This window comes from Myotis daubentonii, chromosome 10, assembly GCF_963259705.1.
Source record: "Myotis daubentonii chromosome 10, mMyoDau2.1, whole genome shotgun sequence".
Classification (NCBI taxonomy): Eukaryota; Metazoa; Chordata; class Mammalia; order Chiroptera; family Vespertilionidae; genus Myotis; species Myotis daubentonii.
Genome location: NC_081849.1, coordinates 67,026,706 through 67,040,990, shown reverse-complemented (window position 1 = coordinate 67,040,990; position 14,285 = coordinate 67,026,706). Strand labels below are relative to the sequence as shown.

General features: G+C 50.8%; 1 protein-coding gene across 1 annotated transcript in view; it reads right to left on the bottom strand.

Moving 5' to 3' along the window:
* Positions 1 to 13,385, bottom strand: part of MINDY4 (MINDY lysine 48 deubiquitinase 4) — a 91,543-nt gene extending 78,158 nt beyond the window's left edge. Inside the window, exons 1-4 of the mRNA XM_059712688.1 lie at positions 13,226 to 13,385; positions 7,984 to 8,103; positions 4,449 to 4,678; positions 1,012 to 1,258 (exon numbers count right to left, since the gene is read on the bottom strand). Coding sequence (XP_059568671.1) covers positions 1,012 to 1,258; positions 4,449 to 4,678; positions 7,984 to 8,103; positions 13,226 to 13,288 — 660 coding nt within the window. The 5' untranslated portion in view covers positions 13,289 to 13,385. The remainder of the gene's footprint in view (positions 1 to 1,011; positions 1,259 to 4,448; positions 4,679 to 7,983; positions 8,104 to 13,225) is intronic.
* Positions 13,386 to 14,285: the final 900 nt, after the last annotated feature.

Genomic DNA, 14,285 nt, shown 5'->3' with positions numbered 1-14,285 from the left:
TTTTTGAAATGAAGGAATTCCAAAGGAGTCACCTGGTATGTCCTTTCTTACTGTCCATGATTAACTGACGAAATGTTAAGTCACGTTACCAACCTAGGGGACCAAAATATACCTGCCGGGCTTTTCATGGCCCTCTTAGCATTTCCAAAAATGATCCTGAGCCAAATGGGAAAGGCCGTGCTGGAATAAGAGGAGCTAATTCCGTCGCGTTCTCGCCTAGCGGAAATTACTAGAGACCTCCTCCAAACGCCACCAGGGCATCCCCTGCCACAGGGCATGGAAAACGTGAGTCACCATTCCCACCGAGACCCAAACTCTGGCCAAGGGAGGGAACTCAGCCTCTTACTCATCCTTCGTCAGTGCAGAGCTGACTGGTAACTGTGAAAACAGATGAAATACTAGCAAGTCTTGCTCTTTTCTCTTGGGCAACCCAGAAGTATGGCCCAGGATCTCAATGGCCCACAAAATACCTTCCAGAAAACCTGAGGAGATTCTACAACAACCCATCCTCCACAGGACTCAGATACCCCAGGGCAAAAGCACACAGAACGGCCACTGACAGGACAAGTTCGGGGCAACCTCTGGGTGGTAAAGCCGATCCGTCGTCACCCTCATCCCTGCCAGGAAGGGGTCTCAATGGCACAGACTAGAGGATTAGACCGCCATGAACAGCAGGACCCTGGTGTTCAACGCTCCGCCAGTTCTAAGCGAGGCCCGCCACCCGTGGGGGTCGCCACACCCTAACTGTTTTCATAATAATAATACGAACGACTCGCTGTGTCCATGGTGCTGATGTGGCAGTGGTGATGTAAGCGCTGCTGGTCCTTAGAGGAAACAGGCAGGGCACTCTCGGTGTTCCCCGCCGCTGGCAATAATGTGAGCAAGTTGCTGGGGAGAACACAGCGGAGGTGTGCTTCCATTCCCTTTTCTTGGGCTGCCTTATGGGGTTCCCCACATACACCCAGGCAGGCTCACACTTTCCACTCTCACAAAACAGGACGGAGCAACCACCTGTGAGCAGCTGGCGGTGGGCCCGGCCATCAGGCCTCGGACAATCAGGCCAGACTTGGTCCTGAACTTCTCTCCCATGCTCTTTGTGTCCAAGGCAGGCTCTGACGGCTGGAGCCTGTCTTTCTTCTCCCACACAGGGGCCACAGCGGGGCTCTCGGCCGGGACAGTCGGCACCGGCTTACTTTTGTGGGGGGGCCTTTTGGATGATACAAAATTGCCAAGTATATCCCCATCAAGATGGTCGTGTCTGCAAAAAAGGAATATTTCCATTAAAACAGACTCCCCAAAAGGAACACTAACCACAAAAACAAAATCCACATTCAACAGGCACTCACAGCAAGCCCTTCACGATCTACAGTGATTCCTAGCCAGCCAGTGCGTCATTGGTAAAGGTAAGAAATAGAAATCACTTTCGTATCAGGGCAAGTCTGGCCTACGAAATGAGACCAGGGAACAAGAAACAAAATCAGAGTTGACGATCAACAATGGGATTCCTCAACTATTTATACCCTCTACTATCACGAGCATCCTTATTCCAGATCCATGAAGGAAAACTGCAGCCCTGCATACAGTCATGGGACATGGGGAGCCGTGTTACTGCACGCCATGGAGTGGTGGACAGAGGCTGTGGCAAACCTGGCCTCCCCGACAGGCAGCTAAGGTTCAATAAGGTTAGGCATGCCAACGGCTTCATTTTCTGGATAGCTTGGCTGAAAGAGAAAAGGGGTACGCACGAGAGAAAAAGAGAACAGGAGAAAACAAGAGGGTGAGAAAGTGAGAGCAGCAAGGAGTGAGAAAGAACGGGAATGGGAAGGAGACAGGCCAGGTAAAGAGGAATCCGGCCTGTGATTCCTTAGCGCCAGCACCTGACACAGGCTGTGCGGTTTTCTCCCAGGGACTGCCACAGCGGGGCACCGGCACCTGCCGTGCCAAGCTGCTTACCAAGTGGGCCCGCATGAGGGGTGGTCACATGTGTTATAATGGGGGCATGTCAGGCAGAGGAAGGATTTGGAACCAGCCTAGGGAGACCCAGAAGGGCCTCTGGAAAAGGCAGCAGCTGAGCCTGAAAGAAAGGCAGGCTGGGAGACTGACCGGTAACCAGGAGAGGGTACAGCTGGAGGGCTGCAAAAGCAGCAGCTGCCCAGGTGAGCCGTGGGTCCTGACCACAGAAAGCGTTTTGCAAGTTATCCCGAGGAGTTTGGATTTTATCCTAAAGCTACAGGAAACGTGTGCAGGCCTTTCGGCAGGGAAGCTCAGTCTCGGGTGGGGGGATTCGAGGAGATCACTAGAGTCCTGGGGACCAGAGGAGAGCCTGGTCTTGCAGAGAAAGCAGGAAAGCGTTTACCTTGGTGAGACTCAAAGATGCAGACTCACAGGCAAAGCGGAGCTGAGGATAGCACCCAGGTGTGAGCTTGGGCAACGGATGAACAGCTTCAACTACTGCGCTGCGGCATTTCATCATTTCAGAAGTATTTCCTTGGCCAGCCAGGCCGGGAGTGTCTGTGGAGGAGGAACCTGCTTCACTCCACCCTCGTTAACCTTCAGCTCTGAGCCTTGCGGTAATTGTTTAATGGTCCTCACCTTTTGGCAGCTGGACACCCACACCCTCCGCTTTGGCTCCCCCGTGGAAAGCCCTGGAAGAAGACACCCATTCCAGGAAGTGGGACTCACCCTCAGAGACTACACCAGAGTGTTAAGGCTACAACATAACAGGGCAGTTCTCCAAATAACAGAGGTTTAATCAAGAATGCCAATTCACCCTGGCCAGGTGGCTGAGTTGGTTAGAGTATTGTCCCGGGCTCCAAAAAGGTTGCAGGTTCAATCCCCAGTTGGGCAAGTACCGGAGGAAACGGATCAATGTTTCTCTCACATCCATGTTTCTCTTTCTCTCTCTCTTTCCCTGTCTCTCTCCCTCCCTCTCCCTCTCCCCACCCCTTCCCTTCCTCCCTCCCTTCCTCTCTCTAAAATCAACAAAAACATATCCTCGGATGAGGATTATAAAATAAATTTTAAAAGAATGCCAGTTCATGTTCTTCCTAAGAGTTCCTAAAGGCCTTATTTTTCAGATTTTCCCATATCTCCAGTATTTAGTTGTATTTTAAGAAGTTGTTAACAAAACCCTTCTGAATCCTGAATTTGAACTTTTAAATCATACACATCCTCCATCACAAAGTGGTCATTCCCACGGCCTCCGGAGGAAAGCACCAATGCTCCGTGACAGGAATTTTAACAGCACAGAGTGTGGACGGCACACACCCCCCCAGAGAGGTCCTGATCCCAGAGTCTGTGAATACATTACCTTATGGAAAAGGCGTGGTTACGTTAAAGATCTCAAGGTGGGGAGATTAGCCTCGGTTATCTGGGTGCACCCAGTACAATCACAAGGGTCGTCAGTAGAGGGAGACAGGAGGGTCAGAGTCAGCAGCGGGAGGTATGGTGACAGACAGGGGTTGGAGTGATCTACCCAAAAGACAGAGGGAGTGGTACAAGCCAAGGACTGCAGGGGCCGCGTGAAGCTGAAAGGGGAGAGGAAGCAGATTCTCCCCCTGAGACTCCAGAAGGAACAAGCCCGACATCGTGCCATTAACCAGTGAGACCAATTCTGGACTTCTGACCTCCAGGGCTGCAAGATAACCGTTCGTGTTGATTGAAGAGACCACATGATATTTTTCTATGTCAAATTTTATGTCAATTAGCCAGGCTGAGGTGCCCGGTTGTTTGGTCAAATACTAGCCTACGTATTTCCATGAAGGTATTTTTTAGACGTGATTAACATCTACAATCAGTTGATGTAAAGCAAAGGAGACTGCCTAGGTAATGTGGGTGGGCTTCACTCAATCCTTTGAAAACCTTAAGAGCAAAAACTGGGATTCCCAGAGAAGAAGCAATTCTGCCTTGAGACTGTAACACAGAAATCCTGCCTGAGTTGCCAAGATGCCCTACAGATTTCAGACTTGCCCACCCCCACAATCACAAGCTAAAAATAAATCTCTTTACACACACACACACACACATCCACACACACACACACCCACACACACACACACGCCCCCTCCACACATACACATCCACACACACACCCCACACACACACACACATTCACACACACACCCACACACACACCCACACACACACGCCCCCTCCACACACACACACACATCCACACACACACCCCCACACACACACGCCCCCCCCACACACACACATATCTCACACACACACACACACACACACACACACCCTCCACACACACACATCCACACACACCCCCCACACACACACACACATATCTCACACACACACACACACACACACGCGCACGCCCTCTGGGTTCCCACTGGTTCTGTTTCTCTGGAGAACTGTTCCAGCCGCTGAGTTTGGAGACGTTGGTTACAGCAGCACCAGGAAGTCACCCGCAGTGTAAACAGAGCAGGTACCTGGCTTTGCTTGTTTCTGATAGTGATGTTCTCCACGTTGCATCTTCATCTGCAAGGTCATATACATTTACCAGGGTGGCCTCTGAGCATCTCAACGGCAATTTGTTACTTTTCTTTGGAAGTGCAGGCATTGGTGTTTCTTGAGTGAAGCTGTTGGCAGTATTTTCAAAGTGATCCAGAAAGTATCTGGTAATGAGTTCAAGGCTTGTTTTCAGAGGATTTTCCTTTGCCTATCAGTGGAAGAAAAACATATCATTAATTGCATGTACAGCTTCAGGAGAATGGTAGCAAAGATGGCTATTCTAATTCTTTCACATAAATTTGTCAACTTCTCTGTCGTGCATTCTTTCCCAACTGCCTATTATTATATGTGATGGAATAGATTATGACAGATGAAGACAAAAATCTCTATCCTAAAAGAGCTAGCCTCCATTGCATAAGACAGGCAATTGAATTTCAATTTAAATTTCATCTTGTCTTTTTCTCCTAAGGATAACTTTATAAACTATATACCCTTTCATTTAAAAAATTAAGCCTTTAGGGATTGCTGACTCCAAAGTTTGTAAACATTTAGGATCTGGATATGCTCTTAGTTCATATCCCCTGCATCTGACACTGGGCACTGAGAACGCAGCAGGTTACTGACAAGAGCATAGAGAGACCCTCAGGATTGACTCGGTTTACACTCCAACCTTAAGAAAAGGAAAAAGATCAATGAAACTCTTCAGTAGTTGGTTGTGGAAATAAATAAAATCAGTATTCCCTAACCCTGACCGTACCAAATATTACCTTAGGACATCTTTTAAAAATACATATTCCTAGGCCCCACTGAGTCTTAAATCGCAAAGATTAGAGCCCTGATGTCTTTTCAAATTCCCCTACGTAATGTGGACAGACAGCTATCCAAGCAGTGATCCGCAGGCTGGCCTCAGGGACCAGGCCAGGTAACTGTGTCAGTCCCCACGCCACTTGCCGGGAAACCAAGCCCTTGGGAAGTACAGCCAGACGTGGGGCGCTCGGTGGGGCATTTTGCAATCAGAGCAGTAAAGCCCCTGATGGAGAGCCTGGCACAGAGGGAACCCTTGGGCACATCCAGTCCCCGCCCCTTCTTACTCCCCTGATCTACGCAGCAGAACTCTGGGACCAAGACCCACAGCCAGATGGGCTGGGACCAAATTCCACAGGGTGATCAGGCAGTCAAAATCAGAGATGGATTTTCTTTTTATTATGAGACCCCAAAGATATATTTATCTAAATCTAAATAAAACTTACAAGGAAGCGAGTCAGGAGGAAGATATATATTTTAGTTTATTTCAGCCTCCTAGTTTTTTCTTTCAATACAGGAGATTTAGGGCCCTGATTACCTGAATTATACTTTATGGCTTTCCATATCACTTTGCTCATAAGAAACACAGCCATTATATGAATCTAGATACCACCTCTCAATGCCTCAATTCTACACAGGCATTTTTATCTATCATATACTTAATAGGAACAGACAAGCTCCTGGGATTAACATTAAATTGCAGGGCTTCCCTGGAATCATGCTGGCTTTGTGTGAATGTCAATGTCATTATGCAACAGATAATTAATAAGCATTTTAAGCTCCAATTAATTGTTTAATAGCTAATGACCACTATATAAATCATAGAATCAGGGTATGTATCAAGATCTAATGAAAAGATCTCAAATACCTTTAAACAACAGTTACCTTAGGGAGACTATAGTATAGTAAAGAGATAAAAATAACTCGAGTGGCAAAGATATCTAGAAAACTGGGTAGAGAGGCATTTACATGAAAACCCCACTGCCCCAGACGGTTCATTGAATTTTCTGGTTAAGTGTCTCACTCTCTGTGGAAAAACCTTTCTAAAATGTACAGTCCACTCTCTGCCTTATGCAGCCAATGGGGGGTCTGGAGATCTGGGTCACTAATCTTCTTTCTGCAGAACTTTAGCTGACTGCATGCAGGACATGGAGGGGCCCGAGGGTCACCCCAGGGCCCGGGGACGAGGGGCATCTATTCGCTGTCCTTCCTGAGCCTCTGCCAGGACTTCCTGGCTGCCACTGCCCTTCCTCCTCCTTCGGCTGCCTGAGCGGTCCCGTGGGTGGCCCACCTCCTGCTACCCATCTCTTGCGGTTTATAGGTTTGCTTGGATTTCCTTCACTTTATGGAGGGAAACCCGGCCCAGTTCCTCCCTGGGCTGCGATGTATGTGCACGAGGGTGGTTCTGAGGTTCCCCTGGGGGTCTCAGAAACAGCCTTGGAGGGCTGGGGGATGCCCAGACCCATCCCCACCCAACTGCTCAGATTTCATTTGAGAAAAGGGTTACAGTTAAAGGAAGCTTGACAGCCATTACTGGGATAGGACTGGGAAGCGGAGGATCTGGTTCTTGCCGGCTCCTACTGGGGAAATACTGAGACCTGGACAAGCCGCTTTTCTCTGGCTCCCTCTCCTGTCCCATCGGTGGTTTAAAAGCTGCTTAGCTCGTCCCTGAAGGGCTGCCAAGGAGGCCAGGAGGGCAGGATCTTTTCATTTCTGTTTCAAACAGGACTGCTCCATCCTTTGTTTTCCATGAAGCCTCTGCAGGTGATATCATTGGACAGCCTTTTTTAAATTGCGATAAATGCTAACCTACACGGTCATTAGGTTCTTTCCAAATGTGATACTGTGCTCTACCCCCAGGCAACATCTGCAGGAGAGACCATTCTTCAATCCAGTTAGAAAATTCTGTCTTCATAACAGAAAGAGCAATTAAGTCAGAATGGCAGCTTCATTCATCCATCCATCCATCCATCCATCCATTCATTTATTCAGTCAGGCAGTCACATAACCCAGAGATGCATACTGACTACTTACTACGTCATCAGGCAGCATGGTAAGTATGGGGATACAACAGTGAACAAAATGGATGCCATCTCTGGCCTCCTGCTGCTCAGGGTGGTAGGGGAGGCAGATACTAACTGAACAGCCACACACACTCTCGCATAACCTTGACAAGCACAGCAAGGACAGGTGCCAGGAGAGCTGGTAAGGGGGTGGGGGGGCCAGGGATTTGGGGAAGTCCCACCCACCCCCACCCATTCTCAACTCCAATGCCCCTGGGGGCTGAACCCAAGTCTCCCTTTGCCTGAATTAAAGAGCAAGGTATTACTCAGAACTGAAGGATACCCTTAGGCAGGCAGGGAATGGAAAATTTTAGTAAAACTGAATACTATGTTCTTGAGTAAAGTCTGACTAAAAATAACCTCAGGGGGAGGAGGGAGCACAGGGAATAACTGTTACAGATTCGGGTTCAAAAGGAGCCTCCTGGCTGGGCATGTGCAGTACCCCCATGGGGCAGCCCGGGCCTGGCTGGGGCTGGAACTGACTCACGGTTGAGACTCGGCAGCATTCGGTTGGGTCTGTTTCTCCCTGACCGCAGGTGTGCCCGCCTCCTGCTGCCCACCTCTGCCGGCCTGGCAGGGCCCCTGCCTGCTTTGACATTGCCAAACTCAGTTCCAGAACGTCACGCCACACGTTACAAGCACGTACCTTGTTCTCCTTGTAGAGAAATTCAAGATGCAAAACCTTGCGGAGGTTGTTTCTGCTGTTTATGCTGAGAGCGGAGCGTGGGCGTTCCTGGTCCATGGTCACGCACGTCTTCTTCAGGCCCTGCGGGGAGGAGTCGGGAATCGGAAGCCTCAGTTACCACGTTAAATCAAAACCCTCTGTTCTCTGGCGCGCAGTATCAACAGCGGACTGCTGGTGTTTATTATGACCATGCTTGTCCTGCCTTCCTCACAAGGACACTGCAAAGACCAAAACCTGACTGAAGAATGTATGTTCACATGACCTTTATACTTGACCTCTCTTCACAGTTACTATTCTGAATCTTACAACGACCCGACCCTGTGGGCTGAGCAAAGTGAGGCAGAAAAGGAAAGGGAAAGTCAGCTACCTGACTCCCCGGAGGCTGGCTCAGAAGCCCAGGGTTCGGCCCTAGTTTGGGGGCCACAGAATATGAAGCTTTAAAAGCAAACAAAAGGAAAAACAAACAAAAGGCCAATATTCATTCCCTTCTCCTCTCAGATATTGGAGCCAGGGTGGAATCGCCCCAAGAAACACAGTGGAGTCACCTAGCAGGGCTGAGAGCAGCAATGCTGGGACCCAGGCCCAGCCACGTTCCATCACCCGGACTTGAACTCCCAGAAGGCCCAGCTAAGAAACAACCACAGCACTTTGGCTGCCCCCTCGCCCGCCAGGCCATGGTGATCCTCAAACAGTGAAGGACGAGGCGACGATGCCTCACAAACAGCTCAGCCTGGCACAGGGGGAGCCCTCTGCTCCTCCCCTCGCCTCCGTGTTCAGAATTCTGCAGAGGCTCTCACTGCTGGGAAAACAAGACAAGCCTGCTGTGGCCATGAATTGAGGCAAGAAGAACATGTGAAACAAGAGGTCAGAACACATCCTTGAACCAAAGAGAACAAGAAGAAAGCCTTAGGCAGGGGGACAGAAAGAAAGGGTGCGTGTGCTGGCAAAGGTAGGGCCATGCTGGAGCGATAGGGAGGCCCGAGAGCAGGCTCCAGCCTCTCCTCTGGGCTTCACATGGCTTCGCCGAATCAAGGTGATGAGGAGACCTCTGCCGGGAGGGTCCTCCTCTGCCGGGCAGCAGCTGGTCCAGGGATCGCATCAGCCTGTCTCGGCACGTCCCAAGCTCCAGGACTTCCTGCACTCCGGCATTTGAAAACCACCGGGTGATGGATGAGAACACCCTCGGGAGCCAGCCAGTCCTCGGCCCACCGGCCCACTTAACCTTCGCTCACTCAGCAAACATTTGTCACGCACCTACTATGTGCCAGGCTGTTCTCGATGCAGGAAATACAGGAGGAAAAAAGCAATGCTCCCCACCGCCCACAGAGCTGACATTCTGATGAGGAAGCCGGCCAGAAACCAGGGATGCGTTTGCAGTGCGGCTGCTGCTAATGTGGAGACAGAACAGGGAGAGTGGAGACAAAGATGAACACAGTTTTAGGGAGTCAGCTACTCATTGAGCCTCATCCAGTGCTCACTCCTATCTTTCAGTTTCCCGTCTATGAAACAAAGGGAATGGACCACTAGTCCACCAGTTCAGCTGCTGGAGGCAGAGAGAACAGGTCCGAGTCCTGGCCCTCACGGAGCTCACATTCGATCAGGTGAGGGCCTGTAAAAGGTGGTAGGAACGGGAATGGAGACGTGAGGGTGAAGAACAGTTTATGTCAGACTACCAGGGGGGAGGGGGACTGGATATGAGAATGGTGGGGTACTTGGAACTGAGATTATGAAAGGGTGTGCAGTGCTGGTAATGACAAACCGAGGGCAGGGCCACAGGAAAGAGTGGCCGAGGTAGGGTGGGGCTGTCTCTACAAGAGAGGGGCCACGGACCTGGGAGGCTGGGGCCACCCAGAGTCACCACAATGGATCCTGACATCGCCAGGACACTGTCATGACTCCCCCTGAGAGGAGGTCACACTTGGTGAGTAGTAGCTGGGTACGATGCAGGGTTGGGGAATGAAGTCCCAGGGGAAGCGGAGAGCCAGGTCACAGACAGCCTAGTAGGCCTGGGAGACCTTCGCTGGGATGTCATTCTAACACAGTGGTTCTCAACCTGTAGGTCGCGACCATCGGAAAACACATATAGCATATCAGATATTTACATTACGATTCATAACAGTAGCAAAATTACAGTTATGAAGTAGCAACAAAAATAATTTTATGGTTTGGGGTCATCACAACATGAGGAACTGTATTAAAGGGTCACAGCATTAGGAAGGTTGAGAACCACTGTAACGGGATCTGACCTGCTCACCTGGGCAAGTTTCTTCGCCTCCTACTCTCATGATAGTCTTGCAGGAAAGGGAGTCGTTATACCTGCCTTTCAGGGCTGTTACAGGATTTGAGAAAACAAGCAAGCACCTAGTCCTAGAAGGTACCTCAAACCATGATGGGAATTCTCGTGGCTCCAGCTGCTGGTGCTGCCTGTGCGGAGCCTGTGGGGAGTGCGTGGTCTCTGCCCCGGGGCTGCAGCCCCAGCTCTCAATGACTTGCTGCGGGGCTGTGGGCACCTCCTTTCTCCTCTCAGGGCTTTAGGTGCCCAGGTAAAAAAGGCCAAGGGCAAGAGGCCAGGTAAGCCAGACGACTGTCCAGGTTCCACCCAGTTCAGGCTCGGCTGTGTGGACCTCTCTGGCAGGTGAGGGAGACAGAAGTGTAAACTGTAACTTGAGCATCAGCGAACAAACCAGATAGGATGAGCCAGTCATTCCAACGGGAGTTTCCTGAGCAGACCTCTTGGAGGAAATGGGACTTGGGCGGAACGGGGAAGAGCAGGTGGAGGAACCTGGAAATGAGAGTGGGAGGGTAAGCTGAGGTCAAGGGCGCCTGGGACATCAGGTGAGGACGTGGGCATTCGCTGGTACTCGAGAAAGGAAAGGCATGAGGAAAACTCTGAGAGCTTCGCTTGATAGCCAGACTTTTATTTTTTAAAAAATATTTTTAGTGATTTCAGAGAGGAAGGGAGAAGGAGAACGAGAAAGAAACATCAATGACGAGAGAAAATCATTGACTGGGTTAGCCAGACTTTGTAAAAATGACAGTGGTGGTGAGCCTCATGGGCCTGTCACTGATGTATCCAATGTCCAGCCAGGACTTGGCAATGGAAAGGCAGTTAGCCATAAAAACAGAGCACATACAATGAAGCCACGTGCCTTTAAGAAAATATTTTTATAAAAATACATGTTTAAAAAGCAAAGACTTTCAAAACAGGTGCACATCAGAGATGGAGAGGAGACAATGTTGAATACCTACTATGTGCACCACACAGTGCTTGGGAGCTGCCCATATATTATTATTTATCCTCATTATAAATCTGCCAGGGGAACGTCTTCTTATTCCTATTTTATAGGTAAGAAAATCGAGACAGTGAGCAGTGGGCAAAGGACCTAAATAGACACTTTTTGAAAGAGGACACACAGAAGGCCAAGAGACATATGAAAACATGTTCAAAGTCACTAATCGTCGGAGAGATGCAAATGAGAATGACAAGGAGGTACCATCTCACACCTGTCAGAATGGCTATCATCAACAAATCAACAAACGGCAAATGCTGGCGAGGATGCAGAGAAAAAGGAACCCTGGTGCACTGCTGGTGGGAATGCAGACTGGTGCAGCCACTGTGGAGAACAGTATGGAGTTTCCTCAAAAATTTAAAAATGGAACTCCCATTTGACCCAGTAATCCCACTTCTGGGAATATATCCCAAGAAATCAGAAACACCAATCAGAAAGGATATATGCACCCCCTATGTTCACAGCAGCACAATTTACAATAGCTAAGATTTGGAAACAGACTAAGTGCCCACCAGCAGATCAGTGGATTAAAAAACTGTGGTACATCTACACAATGGAATACTACGCTGCTGTAAAAAAGAAGGCACTCTTACCATTTGCAACAGCATGCATGGACCTAGAGAGCATTATGCTAAGCGAAATAAGCCAGTCAGAGAAAGATAAGTATCACATGATCTCACTCATTTGTGGAATATACTGAACAACATAAACTGATGAACAAAAATAGAGCCAGAGGGGAAAAAAATATTTTAGAATATAATAGAAGTAATCCTGTTATTTGCAGATTTTTAATATTTCCTACAACTTGTGTGATATTACACTATGTTAGTACAGTTTTGGTAATATTATTATATTTAAAATCGTTTTTCTTGGCTAGTAGCGGACATTTGAACTGCTCTGACTCCAAACTCTGACTCCAAAGCCCTTCCCTTTTCTCCATTCAAAACGCTGTTTCTTGCCCAGCCTGCGGCGGGGCTTAGTGGTTGAGCGACGACCTATGAACCAGGAGGTCATGGTTGGATTCTCATCAGAGCACATGCCTGGGTTGCAGGCTCCATCCCCAGTGTGGGGCAGCCCATCAATGATTCTCTCTTATCGCTGACATTTCTGTCTCTCCCTTCCTCTCTGAGATCAGTACAAATAAACTTTTTACTGATAAATATACACTGTTTCTTTTGTTTGTGTGTGTGTTTCAATCCCAGACAAGGGCCCATCGACCCGCCTAACAGGACACCACCGGGACCCAAAACACCAGGCAGGTGGCCAGCCTTCAGTCACTTTGTGTAGAAGGAGTAATGGGTGCTGTCCCTGCGCTCTCATCCGCCATGACCCCAGCCACCTCTCTCCCGGGGCGCCCTCAGCTCCACTGACAGGGCAGGGGGAGAGCTAAGGTCCGCCCCCCCCCCCCCCCCCCCCCCGCAACCTCCCAGCCTCCCAGCCCTCCAAAAGCTCTCCTGGGACCAGGCAGCAGAACTGAAAACCAAACCACAGCAAGGACGTAACTGTAGATGCACGTGACTGCAGGGTCGGACTGGAGGGAACTTTGTGAGCTCCTGGGGCTCCCTTTTTGGGGGCGCAGTTTTTCCAGGCGGGAAAGAGGCCTCGGGCTGGGTTCGCCATGGAGGCCGGCGCTGGGCCATCGCCCCTGGGCCACCCTCAGCCCGCAGGGGACCGGCCAGGCCCGGCGGCTGCGGTCCGAGCGGGAGGTGACAAAAAGGGGTCCTGGGCAGTGCAGTACCCCCATTCCGGCCAGGAAAGCGGTGCTTTGTCGCTTTGCCGGGTATCTCTGAGGCCGGCAGCAGGCTGCAGGCAGGGGGCGGTCTCCCGCCCCGAAGGTGCAGAGGTTTCAGGGGAGCCCCCGTGCGCCCCAAAGGACAGCGATTGGCCCGATCTGCGCGGGCGACGCCACGTACCTTTCTGCTGAGGAACTCCCGGACCAGGGAGGCGGCCACCTCCTCCACGAAGAGGCTGTCCATGCCAGGCTCTGCCCACGAGGCCCGCCGCGCAGCCCCAGGCCCGGGTCGGTTGGCCAGTAAGGCCGCGTTGCCGTGGCGACGAGTCCGCGGCGCCGGGAAACTCCGCCCCTTCCTGGAGCCGTCGGGGGCGGGGCGTCCTTCCAACCCGCCCGTGCGAGCGGGAGGCACCGCCCACAGACAGGAGCCCAGGGCAGCGCAGGGGCCGGCCACGGACTCCGGGCTGGGCTCCCCGCCCTGTCCGTCCGGGTGGCCTAGAACAGGTCACTGCTCCAATCGGAGTCTGCATGTCCCGAGACGAGAAATGGGAGGATGTCTGCCTCCTTGGTCCTGGGGGAGCAAACCCGCAGCCACGTGGCGCCTAGAGGTCACTGGCAGCACCCAGCTGGCTCCTGGGGTCACCTGAGGCCCACTGACCTGGCTAGCCTGGCCTGCGAGGGGCACAGAAGCCCGGGGCTCTGCCTTCTCAGCACTGAAATGAAAGAGCAAGCCCCTCCCCGACTTGCGGCCGGTTTGCCCCTAAGGCAGTGGTTCTCAACCTGTGGGTCGCGACCCCTTTTGGGGTCGAACGACCCTTTCACAGGGGTCGCCTAAATACATCCTGCATATCAGATATTTACATTACGATTCATAACAGTAGCAACATTACAGTTATGAAGTAGCCACGAAAATAATTTTATGGTTGGGGGTCACCACAACATGAGGAACGGTATTAAAGGGTGGCGGCATTAGGAAGGTGGAGGGCCGAAGGAGACTGTTCGTTATTGAGCACCAAGCATTTTACATACATTCTTACCACATCTTTAATCCTACGACTTCCAGGCAGGTGCTTGCTACTGGTTCCCTGCTTCAAAATGAGACACTGAGATTCAAAAAGCTTTTGATTTTGCTGTAGGTCGCACAGCTAGGAACTGGCAAAGCGGGATTCCAGCCAAACCCACGCCCTTGCCCAGTACCAACGCCCTCCAACTCAGTGACTTGGGGTGCCCCATCTGCCCAT